The sequence below is a fragment of the Mastomys coucha genome, unplaced genomic scaffold (assembly GCF_008632895.1).
Source record: "Mastomys coucha isolate ucsf_1 unplaced genomic scaffold, UCSF_Mcou_1 pScaffold13, whole genome shotgun sequence".
Lineage (NCBI taxonomy): Eukaryota > Metazoa > Chordata > Mammalia > Rodentia > Muridae > Mastomys > Mastomys coucha.
In genome coordinates this window covers 9200075-9216616 of record NW_022196895.1, presented here as the reverse complement: position 1 = coordinate 9216616, position 16542 = coordinate 9200075, and the positions used below count along the sequence as shown (strand labels likewise).

At 46.5% G+C, this 16542-nt stretch overlaps 1 protein-coding gene across 1 annotated transcript in view; it reads right to left on the bottom strand.

The window, feature by feature from the left end:
* Window positions 1-16542, bottom strand: part of Lama3 (laminin subunit alpha 3) — a 234943-nt gene that overhangs the window by 82806 nt on the left and 135595 nt on the right. The window contains exons 31-35 of the mRNA XM_031364992.1: window positions 15899-16110; window positions 14847-15051; window positions 5147-5291; window positions 4585-4725; window positions 1441-1602 (exon numbers count right to left, since the gene is read on the bottom strand). Of these exons, the coding sequence (XP_031220852.1) occupies window positions 1441-1602; window positions 4585-4725; window positions 5147-5291; window positions 14847-15051; window positions 15899-16110 (865 nt within the window). The remainder of the gene's footprint in view (window positions 1-1440; window positions 1603-4584; window positions 4726-5146; window positions 5292-14846; window positions 15052-15898; window positions 16111-16542) is intronic.

Sequence of the window (16542 nt, the reverse complement as noted above, 5' to 3'; positions counted from 1 at the left end):
TGACTTGGGGGATGTGGAACTCTCAGGAGGGCTTAGGCACAAGCTTGGAGAATTCATGCCCTTGTCTACTTCCAGCTCACTCTCTGCTTTCTCTGTATAGTAGGAGATGAGCTCCCTCAGCTTCCAGTTCTAACCGTGGGCTGCCATGTCTCTCCCCACCATTGGGGCCTCTTGGTTTTGGCCGTGGTGTTTTATCATAGTAACAGGAAAGCAACTCATGAAGAAGTGAAGCTTTATTGTTTTCTCCTTGAATGTAGGCTCGGTGACTCATTTCTAATAAGTTAATGAGGAGAATAAAGCAGGAATGAGATTCCATTGCCTCCAAGGTTGGGCTGTAAGAGTATGGCTTCCGTCTTAATCTCTTTCATTAACTCTCTTCACCTTCCTCGGTTACTTAGCAGAAGCCAGCCACCACATCACAAAGGCCCCTCCAGTAGTCTAGGAAGGTGTCATGTGAGGAAGACCTGAAGCTTGCAGCCAGAGATAGTGAAGTACAGAAGCCTATTAGCAAGCATGGTGGGGGCCTTAACAAGTGGCCCTTCTAGCTCCATGATGACTAGCCCTGGGTAAGCTCTGGGCCATAACCCCAGAGGAAGCTCTGGGCCATTGACTCCTGTATCGCTTATCTACAGAAGCTGCACAGCATAGTAACTTGTCCCCTCAACCTACCACATAGTAACAAATGCCCAAAAAGGGCCATACAAGAGAAGCAATGAAAATTGAGTTAACTTCCCATGGCTGATAAAAATGGAACCTCCTTAGATACCCTGACATTTAATATCAAATGTGAACTAATGACACCCACAAGCTGGGCCCCTTACCACCTACCTTTTCTCATGTCTCTTGTCATGCCTAACTTGAGGCCTGTGCTTTCATACAGGGCCTGAACTTCTGTATTCACATCATGGCCATGCTCTGCCATAGTCATGTATGTGGCTCACTCATTCTGCATACATGATTATGGGGATTGCCATTAAGTATGCCTGATTCTGCTGTGTGAGTCAAACCACAGATCCTGTGCTGCTTCAAATAATCTTGAGTCACTTTTCAGCCTGCAGTCTCCTGACAAGGAGCCTTTCTACTTTAAAATGAAGAATTTTCAGTAGAGCATTTGAAAGCACCTGGCCCACTTGCAACAGGTATTATTTGAATGTTTTTATATTTCCCTAGAGGAGAATTCCTTGGCAGGAAGCACAAATCAAGAAAAACATCGTGGAGAACTTCCTTTCTGGAGCTAGCAAATGTGGACCACACACATGAGGGCCTTCCTCAGCCCTCCACATGGCGGGAGGGAGCACATCTTCTTCATTATTGCCTAACTTTATCTCTAAACGTTAATTACCTGAACTTCCAGATACTTCCTCCCTCTGGGGAAGTGATAATTGGGCTGAGTGGCAGCTCAGGCCACAGAGGGCTCAGGAGAATGTCAGACCATCGTACCTTATCACCTAGGTAGGATGGAGGTGCCACCCAGGATGCACTGTGAACGGAGGGTGGCAGCTCCTGCAGATCTGCAACCATGCTGTTGCTGCCTGGGTTGAAGGACACAGGGACGTCAACTCCATCTGCTGTCTCCAGACGCCAGCCCATCATGTCTACAAACTAGAGCACAGTAACTGTGGCTTTTAGAGTGATTGCTACGTCACTCTCACAACCATCTGCAACTCCAGTTCCAGGTCATCTCTTGAGAACCCCTGCCCTCTGACGGGACCTGCACTCATGTGGAATACGCAAGTAATATGTAAATCAATCTTTAGAAGATGAGGTCCACATAAAGAAGGATATAGGAGGATCTCAGGGGGTCATTCCTATCACAGATGAGGTCCTTCTTACAGATAGATTCATGAAAAGAGGGCATCACTGCCGTTAACTGTGTAACCAGCAGTGACTTGATCGGGCTCCAATGGGAGTTACCATTCAATGATCACTCAGATGACCCTAGTAAACTAAATGGTTAACAAGACAAACCAAGGGCCATTGATCTGGGAAAGGGACAGGAAGGAAAGAAAGGGGTAGGGGAGGAGACGGGTAAGAGGGGGTGAGAGAGGTCAGAGTAGAGGATAGAGGGAGAAGAGGAGTAAGAGGGGAGGGAGAAGTAAGTAGGGGTGGGAGAGAGGTAAGAGTAGTGGAGAGGGGTAAGTAGGGGTAGGAAAGAGGGGGAGGGAGGAGAAGGAATAATCAGAACTCATTCTATACATGTATAAAATTGTCAATAAATTAACTTAGTTCTTAAAAAGGTTTAGAACAACATTTTTTAAAATGTGTTATGGAATACAGTAGCCAAAGTAAAATATTTCCTTTGTCACCAAGGAAGCCTGCTCTATTTAGAGGGATAAAAACTGGACAAGGAATAGCTTAGTAATAAAGTTTCCTGGTTTCATGAGGAGGTGAGAAGGGGAGCCTACCTAACAGATTTACAAACTAATTTTTTTCCACTTACCAGTCCGTCCTCCATTCAGGAAGCAGTAACATGTATAAAACAATATTACACAAAACAGTACACATGCTGCTGCTGGTTCATGGACTAATAGAGTTGATGAAAGTCTTAGTTTTATGAAGTTAAAAAGCAGACAGAGATGGCTAGAGTGAGGGCTCAGTTGGGAAAGCCTGTGTCTCACAGGCATGGGAACCTGTGTCTGATCTCCAAGAACCCACATAAAATGGTGGCATGCATCTATGGCCCCAGTGCTTGGGAGACAAAGACAGGAGGGTATCAGTCAGTCTAGTCTCTGAAAAATCCAGGCCAGTGAGGGGCTAGCTCAGAACTGAGGTGGGGATTATAGAGGAAGACATTTGACATTGATCTCTGGCTTCATCATGCACATACACACACCCTTTCATGAATACACAAACACACTACACACACACCGCACAAAGTAGGCAAATTTAAGATGTGATAAAATATTTGAGAAAGAAAGTAAAACAGGGAGAATATAAAGAGGAATGAAGAATGTGCTGTTACCATCATACATAGATATTCTGTGGGGCTGGAGGAACAGTATAGAGACTGAAGCACTTGCTGCACATGCTCAAGGATCAGAGTTTGAGTCCCTGGAGCCCACATCAATGCTGGGCGGGCAGGGCTGCTCACCTGTAATCCCAAGCCTCGGGAAGCAGAGATGTGATAGGCCCAGAGCAAGCTGGCTGCTCAGAATAGTAGAACTGGCAAGCTCCAGTTTCAGAGAGAGAGCTAGAGCTCACATCAATATGTATGGTGAAATACCATAAGGGAAGACACCAACATCCACATCTGTCCCACACATGCACAGCATGTCCACACACACATGAATGCAGACATGTGCAAACACCTACTCTGTATGCTTCTGAGAGGCTCATTATCAGGCTCCCTAGTTAGCCTCAGGATGGGAACGAGAGACCAGAAAGACCCGTAGGTGTGTAGAGGGGTAGAACTTTCAGCCCATCCCTTACCTCCTCATAGGCCAATTACTAGTCAATTAGCAATGGATAATGATAATGATGGATAATAATCATATAATGGGAACCCTATGAAGGCAATAAATGGTTTTTTGGAGAGCTCCTTGGGTGGGAAGGCTCAAGGACACGGCATGTCACTTCATGGTGACAGAATTAGTGTGCTTGTGGATCTTCCAACCGTCACCCTGCAGGTCTGGATACTTTATCATATCCTTTACAATATAACAAACTCTATCACTGAATGACTATTTTCTGGGCATCTTTCATATGCCAAATCCTGTCCTAAGCCCTGGTATGTGTTAAGGAGTTCACATTCTACTGATTAAGAAAGGAGAGAATACTTTTTAAAGTTAAAAGTATAAAGAGCTAAATGCCATGGAGACATTGAGGGCAGCCATACAGATAGTGACCAGGATGAGCTATTTTACAAGAAGTGCTGAGAGGAGGCATCCTAAGCATGTGACACTTGATCAAAGACCCGAATAATCTGAGAAACAATCATGATAACATCTGTGGAGTGAGTGCTGAGGCCAAGGGGCAGTGAGGTGTAGAGAGACTCTCTTACAAGCATCACCTGTCATTAAAAAAGCCTATGGCTAATGAGTTGAGGCAGGAAATAGGAAGTGGAACACTGGCTGGAAGAAGGAAGATTCTGGGAAACAGTGGGAGGTGTGAAGATTTGCAAGGGGAAGACACAAGGCAGTCAGAAGCAGGGGAGCTGAGCAGAGGTAACTGGCCACATAGATGAACTCGGGATAGAATAAAAGGAGAGATTCACCCAGGAGCTCTGGGAGATGGATATAAGCCAGTAGGTAGCTGACCTCAGGATAAAATAGATTTGCCTGGACTTGAACACATGAAGCTGAAGACAGATAATTAACCATGTGGAAGACACAGAATAGTTCGCATGGATTAAATAAGTTGTGAGCTAGTAAGGGAATGAGCCAGAGCCAAAGCCAATGGCCTAGGCATTTGCTAATAAATAATTAGTCTCAGAGTCATCATTCTGAGAACAGGGATAGGAAGAGGAAAAACAGTTTTATTGCTTACAGTGAGGGCAATACTGGCTACGTGAATCATCAATACACAAAGCATGCCACAGATCCTGCCGATACTGGCCAAGAACCCAAAGACTAATCTCTCACATACCTTAGCTCTTTGCTTATGTGAACTCTGACAGTCAGTATTCACTCCGAAACAGAAGCACCTGGTACAACCCTTTGGGTTGGCAGAGTCCAGGTAGAATGATCCTTCTCGACACAGTTGACATTGGGGACCCTCCACATTTTCCTGTTGGAGAACGAGTCCTGTAAAACATTCTTCAGCTTTGAGATGCACAGAGACAGTGCTACAAAGACTGACAGCTGGAGGAGAGCATCTGGCCCAGCTTCTACCACATTGGTGGGCCACTAGGCTGTGAACCCCACCTATAAGCCAGTGGGCCCTGCAGCAGGGTGGATAACCTCAGGTCCTCATCCAAAAACAAATCACAAGGAAGCTATGGGCCTCTCGGTGCTGTAGAAAACAGTCCATATCAACAGATTATCATAGGGAGGGGGGAAGGGGTGTGTGGCCTTCCTAAAGGATGAGGAAGAACTTTCCTTCAATTATACCTATGAAAGGAGACAATAAGTACGAAATGCTAGCACATTACAGAACATATCAGAGGTCAGTTCCCTTGAAGAACTCCTGGGCACATGACCTGTCTCACCTTGCACATGCAAGCCCCAGTCCCTGGGTCACATACGCTGGGCTCAGTCCCATCTCTGTTACAGCTGCAGGGGACACATTCAGGGAACTGGTAGAAGCCAGGAGCACACTTGTCACACTGCTGCCCTGTGACTCTAGGCTTGCACCTGTACAGGGACAGAGGAAGCGATCCTGTCATCAATCTGCATGGTTCTAAAGGCCGCCTGTACTGTGACAGAGCAGACACTGCAGGGAGCCAATCACACAGACACAGTGGCCGAGGTAGCTGCTGACAGCCACAGAAGGGAGAGCTCATGCGCGGGGTGCTGATGTCCACAGAAGGGAGAGGTTATGTGTGGGTGCTGACAGCCACATGTCACTATGTGGGGGAGAGGAGCAGCACTGTTGTTATGAAATAGACCTTATCCCAAGGTCCAGAATGCAGCAGCGCTCCGGCCCAAGGCTACATTAACTTAATGCTGGTGCCAAACAACTTGTACAGTGAATACCTTCAATCTCAGATTAGATAGGTTGAGTGTTTCTGAACAAGAAACCAGGGAGTTTGTAGCCAAACATCATGTAACAAAATATGCACTATATGGGTACTTGCAGCTCCTAGAAACCACATCCAGGTTATGTTGGACTGGATTCCATCCTCTTGATACTCACCAGGGCTTCTTTTCCAGTTGCTACAATGAGACACCTCCACAAAAAGTAACTTAAGGGAGAAAGGGTTGACAGTGAGAAGACATGGTATCAAGTCACGAAAGACACCAGAAACCTCAAGAGAAGTGAGGGTGGGCTATAAAGCTTCAAGGCCTTTCTCCAGCCGCCCACTTCTTCTGGTGAAGCTCAGTCTACTATAGATTCTACAACCTTCCCAAACAAGTGTGCAAACACATGAGCCCACAGGGTGCATTTCACAAACAAATGTGTAAACACATGAGCCCACAGAGTGCATTTCACAAACAAGTGGGCAAACACATGAGCCCACAGAGTGCATTTCACATTCAAAGCTCAACTGTATTAGAATATGCAGGTCCATTCATATTCCACTCACGACAAGATTCTATGGCAGGACCAAGAAGAAAAAGGTGAGCTGAAGGGAGTGCCTTCATTATAGTCTCTGTTGTGGGAGAAAAGGCATGGGCAGGTTATAGCCAGGACAGCTACTGGAGGGGCTGGCTCAGGCAAGACAAAAAGAGAACCCCGAAGTAGAGCCCTCCCCACCCTCTCTCTATCTCTCTCTGTTGACTTCAGAACCCTAGTGAGCTGATGGCTCGGAGGCAATGATGGGCAGCCACATCTGTCACACTGGACCAAGTTCTGTGTCCACTCAGCATAGACAAGGCAGCTGAGAGCACAAGACTGGAGAGGAGACACAGAACAGGGAGCAGTGGCCTTGAATCCTGTCCCTGCCCACCCCAGATGGGGATGACAAGTTAAACAGAACTTGCAGAACGTAGAATCTATATTCCAGAATAGTGCAGTGTCTGCACTCCTGAGCTTCTGAATCCTGTGTAAGATCAAGTCACCAAGGAAATCTGGGGTGGTGTCATGACAACCAAGAAGAACAAAGAAACTCCAGAGTCCGGCTGAGTATCTTCTGAGACAGCCTTGAGACAGCCTGGCCTTGCACATTTCTCCAAGGAGCCTCTTTGCAGCCCATGTTGTGGCCTACACTGCAGAGGCAAGAGGGCTGCATTCATTGCTATCGGCTGGAGTACAGCAGGGCAGCCCTAGGGATGCGATGCGGGCCATGACGTCATCCCCTGAGGCACCTCATAGGCAGCCTCGGGCAGATGTACTGGGATAATGCTGTCTTTTTATTATTAAGTACTACAGCTCCCTTCATATGATGGTCACATCAAACTCCAATGTCCATTTACAGCCCAAAGTCTAGTATGTCATTCATTCACCCATCTGAGAATTAATGATGGTTTGTACTGGGGTGTGGGGGGGGGGACAAGGGGGACAAAGCTGAACAAGCTAGTCCTTACCACAGCACTGTTTTCCTGAAGACCTGGAGATGTAAGAAACTAGGTAATATTGTAAGAGATAGGATGACTAAATATTTAGCGTAGTGTTTAAAACTGGAGAGTCATCTCTGTAACTCGTATGCCTCATTCTTTCTGTGAGTTTTAAGTTTGTAGCACAAAATCCTTGAAGGACATATATAATTGGAAGGCAGCAGAAGAGGAACTGAAGCCTTTCATGGCTGGAAAAGTGGATGTGTGCAAAGCTTATGGAGAAGGTGGAAATGCAGAAGCGATGGGGGCGGGGCGGGGGGAGGAAGTTACAGTAAGTGTGGGCCAGACTGCTCCAGAAGACTGGCTTTCATGCTTAAAGATGATGGGAAACTGAGGAAGATTTTGATGATGGAATTGATGTTGCGTAGAGAGTCACATCGCCAAAGTATTCCATACCCAACGTGGCACTTACCATGAGCTGTCATGATGAATGGTTTCCCCATTAGAACATAAATGTGATTAAGACACTGCCCAAGACAGAACCTTACATAAAGCCCAAGGAATAAAAAGAGACATACATGCATATAGTAAAAACCAGAACAAGCATTCATCAAAAACCACACTGTAGATTCATCTGCAAAGGAAATGATGGTGGTGTTCCATAGAGACAGCATCATGTCCACTACACTATTTACAACTGCCCAAAAGCCAGAACCAAGCTATGTGCCCATCAGTGGGTGAAGGGATAAAAAAAGCATGTCATAGACACAGAGTGGAATACTACGCAACTATGAATACCACTGTGGAGAGTTTTGGAGACCGATTGGCAGGAATCTGACATTGGGCCAGGACAAGGAAGTAAGCTCAGAATCTAATTTTAGGCTAGAAGAGGGAAGTAATTTCAGGCAGGAATCTTAATTTTAGGGTGGAACAAAAGAAGTAGGCTTCAGGCAAGAACCTGATTTGGAGCTTGGACAAGGAAGTGGGCTCAGATATTTTGGTCATCCTGGAGTCCTTAGAAACAGTAACCACCCGGTACCTTTGCTTATTGCCTTGCTTGCCTCTTGACTATTGGTGTTTAGTGTACTCTTTGCCATTATTGCTTGCAGGTAATTAAAATGGTATAAGAGCAAATTGGGAAAAAATAAACCTGCCTCAGCCTCAGAACTGGCAGGGGTCATGCTACAACATTGTCTAATTGTCTTTTTTCTTTTTAATCCTCTCTCCTGGGTTGGAGAACCTGCTGACTGACTGAGCTGGCTTGGCCACACCACCCAGCTATGAATACCACCCAGTTATGAAACCCTGTCATTTGTACAGTACAGTGGGAAAGAGGGCATCGAGGCTAGGTGAATTCAGTCATACATAAAGGTCAGATATGACATGATCTTACACATGTATGACATCTAGAATTGTAGATCTCCATGGAAATTAAAACAGAACACTGATTCCTGGAAGCTGGGGAGGGCAGAAAGGAGGGTTGAGAAAAGAGTAGTCAACAGGTAAAATTTAGAGTTAGATCAAAAGGGGGAAATAGTGTTTTACTCAAAGCAAAGCAACCAGAAAAGAGAAAAATCTGAATATAGGTGCCAGGTTTAATATGGTGTTTATGCTATATGCCCTGACAACCATTATACAGCATAGGCATGAGTTGAAACATTGCATTGTATACATAAATATATAGTGCTAGGTATGATCAAAAATTTAAAGATTCTGAAAGACAAAGGAACCAGAAACCTGAATTTATCAGCACCGTCTCAAGTTTCTTGACCAGCATTATGTACTACTGACAGAATTCAGAAGGAAACAGATGTTAAAATCCAAGAAAAACTGTGAATTAGCATATTTCTATTAAATTAGGGATCCGAGTCTCCCCAGAAAAATGTGTAAGGTCAGGATGACTCTAAGTGAATTTAAGAGCTGCTCAGCAGACTTCAGAGAGAATGGTTCCCTTTTCTTCTCTGTTGTCATGGTACCAACCAGACTCCTTGGCTAGCTGCTTGCTTACTTGAATGAGTGAATAAACAAGCAGAAAGAGGAGAGCAGTCAGGAGAGCCAGTCAGGAGAGCACCAGTGCTGCCCCAACATGACTTAATGAGGGTAGTAGTCAGTAGTTGGAAGGACAGACCTGGTGGGGGAGAGTCTGTCCCTTGTCAGAAGGTGACATGTGACTGGATGTCTTGGTATGTTAAAGACAAGAAGGAGGCTGTCATTGTTAAGCAGATTATGCTTAAGTCTAAGAGGTGAGAAGGCTTAAAAGGCACAACAATGATATGGGGGGGTCACACTGACTTAGAATTTGAGAGTTAAAGGTCAGCTAAGAGGGCACTTTCATTAGAAGATCATTAAAATTACTATTTCATTGGCGGCTGTAGAGATGGCTCAGTGGTTATGAGCATTTCCCTGTTCAGTAATAATTATTGGAGCTCTGTTCCCAGCACCCATGTCAGGTGATTCACAAATACTTGTAACTCTAGTTCCAAGGGATTCAACACTCTCTTCTAGCCTTTGAGCACACCTGCACACACCTATGTACATATACGCATGCTAACACATACACAGGCAGATGCATATACATGCAAACAAATCAAATTGAAAAATCTTTAGAATAGTTTTCATTATATATGTGAGAATACAGGAGCCCTAGGAATCTGGGGGACATGGTCCTGAGAAAACCAGTCAGAGAATCGAGGTGGGTTAATTTGTGTGAAAATGGAATGCCAGCCAGTGAGGATCTGGAGGGGCATGTGTACCTGAGAAATGCTCTGGAGCGGAGGAAATGAAGAGCAGGAGAAGGGATGGGTCTCAGGGAAACAGTGCACAGGAAGAGGGAGCAGACAGCCATGGCCCCAACCAATCCCAACACCAACTAATAGTCACTGGGTGTTGAGTGCATGTCAGCATGTCAGGCATTATCTTACGGGTGTTTACACATGATATATAATTGTGTGTGTATGTATATGCAAATATAAATATATACAATTATATACAATATATACAATTTACACACATTATATATATATACACATACACTCATATCCATAGATGCACTGTGGGTTAGAGGGTTCCTGTTTTATAGAAGAATGAAGGCCAGAGAGGAGGAAAAGTCTGCTTAAGGCCGCCCCAACAGTGAGTGGCAGAGGCAGGACACAACCTGCTGTGAGCTCAGCCTGTACTGCGCCTCACGAAGGACTGGGGATGGGGAAAGAGCCTGAGACAGATCATTCCAGGGATGAGAGAAAGGTGCCACAGGGCATGAAGGACAACAGGAGTATGCGAGAACTCTGATCCCCACCTTCCCTGGGGACAATATTGCCTGGTGCCCCCTATTAATCAATTAGTCATCAAAGGAATTGCCTTCCCAAGTTGCTAGCCCTGTCTGGAAGCCCTTTTGTCCTGAGAATGCCAAATCTTTTCTGGGATTTTATTCCTGCATCTTACATGGCTGGTCACTATGAGGAGCAGCTGAGATGGACATCACTCCAACAGCCTTCTCTGAGAAAGACAGGAAAAAGCACATGGGACACAGGGACATCGTGGTGGAGGGATGTCTGTGGTAGAGGGAGATCTGCGGTTGGGGGACATCTGTACTGGAGGGACATCTGTGGTGGAGGGATATCTGTGCTGGAGGGACATCTGTGCTGGAGGGACATCTGTGCTGGAGGGACATCTGTGCTGGAGGGATATCTGTGGTGGAGGGACATCTGCGGTGGAGGGACATCTGTGCTGGAGGGACATCTGTGCTGGAGGGACATCTGTGCTGGAGGGATATCTGTGGTGGAGGGACATCTGTGGTGGAGGGACATCTGTGGTGGAGGGACAACTGTGGTTGAGGGACATCTGTGGTGGAGGGACATCTGTGGTAGAGGGACATCTGTGGTGGAGGGACATCTGTGGTTGAGGGACATCTGTGCTGGAGGACATCTGTGGTGGAGGGACATCTGTGGTGGAGGGACATCTGTGGTGGAGGGACATCTGTGGTGGAGGGACATCTGTGGTAGAGGGACATCTGTGGTGAAGGGATATCTGCACTAGAGGGACATCTGTGCTGGAGGACATCTGTGGTGGAGGGACATCTGTGCTGGAGGACATCTGTGGTGGAGGGACATCTGTGCTAAAGGGACATCTGTGGTGGAGGGACATCTGTGGTGGAGGGACATCTGTGCTGGAGGGACATCTGCGGTGGATAGATATCTGTGATGTAGGGACATCTGTGGTGGAGGGACATCTGTGCTAAAGGGACATCTGTGGTGAAGGGACATCTGCAGTGGATAGATATCTGTGATGTAGGGACATCTGTGGTGGAGGGACATCTGTGGTGGGGGGACATCTGGGCTGGAGGGACACCTCCTTAATCCATCCCAACACAGCAGTTTCTAAAAGCAGGATTCAAGCTGCCTGCATCTACCGCAGATTGACAGACATTTTTCTGAGGATATTTTTAACCCTTTGGAGCATTTCTAGAGCCACACAGTATTCATTTTCCATTACTTAAAGCAGCTGAAAACTTATTTCTCCTGCTATCCTATTTCATTAAATCTATACATCTGCTGCTTTATATGGCTACAAAAAACCAGAACTGTGTCCAAACAGCACACTGCCATAACTGAAGTCTACCAGGGTTGCCCAAAACATCAGGCTAGAGTTGATACAATATTGTCTTGGTACAAAAATTGAGCAACAAAAGAAGTTTAAATTTAGAAGGAAAAGTCAAAGATGAGTTTGCCAAATTTCATTTCACGCACTACGAACTGGGACTCAGGAAGGTGGAGAGACCTGTTCCATGCCTTCTAGGTATAATATGATAATATCTCTATTATCTATGATAGACTTAATGATAAAAATAGGTTGGAAATTCAGTTTTGAGCTTTCAATAAGTTATTACTAAATTTATTAAAATTACAGCACTATTTGTAATAGAATAAAAATTGAGCATTGTGGATGGTTACAATTACTTACTAACTCACTTTAAAATAGATTAATATCTGTGAAGGTTTGACTTGGTGGAAAGGGCAAACTTTTGTCAGCAGCTTGCATACAGTGTAAATGCTAGCTTTTAAATGCCGTCGTTTCTGGTTGCTTGTAGGGGTCACAGGGAGCCTCGTATTGCTGGGAAAGGATGTGTTTTTCTCTTTGGCTGCAAACACCAGGAATCGCCAACTCGTTTTCTTGCTTGGACTTTAGGTATTGCTAAACCCAGTCCTCTCTGCTGCCAGGTTTTACACAGAAATCATTCACGAGAGTGGGGAGACGGCTCAGTGGGTAAAGTGCCAGTCACTTGAGCATGAAATCCCTGCTCCTAAGTTCAGAAATTTCTAGTCAGCTCAATCATCCTGGCTGAGAGTGGGTTGTTAAAATTTCTCAGGATATTTTCCTAAAATACTGTGGCACACCCGCCTATCATCTCTCCTGCTTTAACTGCTTTTAAGTTTTTCAAATGCCTCTTTCCCCACCATGTCAGCAGTTACGGGGAAACGCGGAGGTCCTTCTGGCCGACAGTTGGGGTTTAAGTGAGTGCTCTGGCTTTTATCCTTGTCTGAGCATGGAGGCTCAGTTCCTGAGCATCCTATGATTAAGCCCAGACTTCCCCTAAGATGCTCATGCCCGATTACTGACTGACTAGTTGACTCAGGCAGGACTCACGGTTGTGGTTTCAAAGTGTTAGGATAGCTCATGACTCGTTTTTCTCTCAGCTTCCTTACAAGATCTCCCCACCCAAAGGGAGCTGGCGGGCGCCAGGCGGCAGCTGAAGGCGTGGTGAGGGGGTTCTTTCTTGGAGAGAGAACCATTGCTGTAGTGGAAGCTAAACTGTGTTCACCAAAGGTGCGCGCAGGTGCTCTGACTCTCACCCCTGGTTCCAGCCATTGGCTGTAAATCTGAAAACATTTCTTTGTAGTTAAGATGGGGAGATCCTAGAGTTTGCTCGGTATTAAGGACAGCCTGCTTGCTGTCCTTATAGCAAACAAAGAAGGGATAATCACAGAGAGGCGAGCACCTTGTGGAGAAAGACATCCGAGGAAAATGGCATGAACCAGGTTCTCCTTCAGAACTTCCCCTTGGACTCAGATTTCTGCCAGTTCAACTGAGGGAGAGTAAGTCACTCTTGTCCTCGGTCACAGCAGCCACAAGATGGTGACATATCTGCCCTCAAGCTGGGGTTACTGAGGCCTGTCCTAGCCCAGACCCCAATCCATACACAATGTTTGTATGAGGGTGAGAGGGCTGGGTAGTACGTTTTTGTTTAAATTAGTAGTTAACACATAAAGTCACAGAGGGTTTCTTACAGCATTTCTATTCATAATTACTTTGGAAGATCCCTTCCCCAGGCCAGTCTTAGCCCCCGCATGAATGCCTGCCCAGCTCCTGCCCTCCCTCTGCAGGAATCGCCCTCCACTGCTGTTCATGTGTTCTGCCGTTCTTCCCACTCCTCTCTCTGAACGCCTTGCTTCCCATCTCATGCCACCCCAGTTCTATGACCCTGTCTCTCTCACATAAGCATTACAAGCTAGGATCCACATATGAGAAGGAGTGTGCAGCTTGTCTGTCTGAGCCTAGGTCCTCTCGTGTAATATTGCATTTTCCAGCTCTGTCCATTTACCTGCAAGTGTTATAATCTCATTTTTCTTTATGGCTGAATAAAATTCTAGTGTCTATGCAGCAGCTTTTGCAGACATCCAGGCTGACTCCAGGTCCTTGCTGCTTGTGTGCCCTCTTCTGCATTAGCCTGGCTATACATTGGATGCACTCATTTCCCTGATGTAAAACCTCAATTGAACCTTCCTCAGCCTTTTCTTGGGGTCTGAATCCTAGTCTTTTCCCTTGTAGCTACTTTGTAGCTCTGATGAGCTTAAACTTGGCGACACCAGTCTTCGCTGTCTAGTGGGAGCCTAGCTTGCTCAACCAAACCCTTCAGCAACATTCCAGGAGAACTTTGTCCTTCTGGCGGTCGATTATCAAATTGACAGGACCCGGGGTCACCCAGGAGACCTAGGCATGTGGGGCATAAGTTATCTAGTTAAACAAGGTGTGAAGCCCCCTGTCCCCAAGCACTGAATAAAAAGGAGAAGGCAGGTCCAGCACTGGCAGTCACCAGCCCCTGCTTCCTGGCTAAGATGTGTAGGATCAGCCACTTCAGGATCCACCCACCCTGCCTTCCCTGGCATAATGAACTGTGTCTTCTTTTTACTTCCTTTTACCAGGGCATTTTAACAATAACTAATGCAGCCGCCATTTCTTGGCCATTGTGCACTGGACCATGGTGGTTCCTGAAGATGGCCAACTCTGCCTGCTTCCCTACTCCCAACAAATCCTGCTTTGGAGGCCTATGATCATTAATTTTGTCAACTTGACATAGTCTAGAATCACCTGGGAAGGGAGTCAAAAGGGGTTGTCTAGATTATGTTGACAGTACCTTTCTAGATGATTCTATATCTGGAAACAATCAAAGCCAACCATCAAGACAATGAGGCATGGCGCGCACGCACACACACATACACACACACACACACACACACACACAATCCTATTGTGACAACATGCTAGAATACATGGGCAAGGTTGCTTCTGCTTGGCTGCCCTGAGTCGGCATGGACCAGCCAACCTGCCCACCCAAATCTCTCCTTGCTGGGAAGCTCTGCCCTGAAGCCAACACAGTGCACAGGTGGGAAGAAAAAAATGACAAGGACTACTGTGTGCAGATGGCACCTGGTCGTCCCGTGACAGGACCTGGCACGCTCATTCATCATAGCTCACCTGCACTGCCCACTGTCCCTGTCACACTCAGAGATGGCCACTTCAATGGTGCCCTTCCTGGAGCAGTTGCAGATGTCACAGCCAGCCACAGGGTGGAAGTTGAAGGAATTCAGCTCACAGACCTCACAATGAGGCTTGACTGTGTGGGGTGGGCAGAGACACTTGCCTGTCACCTCTTCACAAAGGCGTCTGCCACAATTACAAGCTGCCAAGGGATAAAGAGACACTGGATGAGAGTTGGACTACACAAACCATGGGCATTTCCATAAGTTCCCAAGTAGCCTGCGGGAAATGTTTTCCTTTGCCTTCCGTATGGACATCATCGCCCACGGTGATCTGAACCAGTCATAGCAAGTGAGGAGCAGCTGGAGTCATGGGCTCCAGGTCATATACTCCATGAACTGAGCAGGCTGCTGTCCCCCTAATCTATTCTGCTCATCAGAAGGCTCTAGAAGGCATCAAGGCATTCTGAAGCAGCTCCCCAGCTTCTCAGAGCACCCAGGTCCAGGGTCGTCAGCACACTGTGCAGTAGTGAGATTGTTTTTGTTTATTCAGACAGACTGGTCCCCTTGTGGTATTCTGTCTGCACACCTGTGTCACTTACTGCATGGGCAGATCCAGGGCATCAGGCCATAGGGTGGTTCTTAAGTAAAAATGGTTTCTAAGTTAGTAAGTAATATGTCCAGGAGTCCGTGAATGTCCAGTCTAAACTGAGGCTTCACTGGGCCACACAACCTGAAAGTGTTCCTGCTAGGAATGAGCTGCTCACGTTATCCATATACACTCACATTTATGTTTATGTTTATATTTATATTCATAGCCTAGAGCCTGGCTGCTCAGAGTATCACTTGTAGGCATGTGTCATGAGATAGCCTGGATGTTTACTAGAAGGACAGAGTGTTAGGCCCAGACTTAGACCTCTTGAGTTAGGACCGCGCCATACGCCTCCAAATGAGTGTCTAAAACCGTGGCATTTGAGAAGTTCTGCCATGCACGAGCATCATGCTCTGGGGACCAGTCAAGGCTTCAGAAGCTTGGCAGTGCTCACTTACGCTTGCAGTGTGGGAATCCATAGTGGCCTGTCGCACAGCGGGTGCACTGCCTCCCGATGACATTGGGCCGGCAAGGGCACTGCCCTCCCTCAGGACTACAGCGGTGGCCGGCAGTCCCAGCGGGGTGGCACTCACAGGGTACGGCACCGTTATGGTAAAAGGCTACCAGGGACCTTGCAGAATTCTTACAGAATCCAGAGGCTGCCTGGGGACTGTGGGAACAAAATAACTCATGGTGATTACCTGGGTGTGTCCATCCCACAGCTCCTCTTTCTACTAGTTCCACGTGGTAGCATCTTTTGGGGTGACTTTGATCACTGAGCTTTGGAAGAAGTGGAAAACGACCCCTTTGTAGATTCAGCCAGTGACAGCTACCCTCCCCTCAACATCTGCTCCAGGAGAGGACATCACAGGAATGGCTAGCAAGAACTTTGGCAATGGAAGAGCTGCAGGGTGGACTGTGTAGTACATGAGTTACAGCTTGTGTAAAGGCAGTGAGGACAAGATGGTATGTTATCTGACCAATTGGGTCATAGTCTGCTTCATAGATCAGGCAGCTGAGGCTCCTTAGCTGTTGGGTGATATTCCCAAGGATGAGGAGTAAGGCGTGAACAAAGAGTCATTTACACCCATAGTGGTTTGGC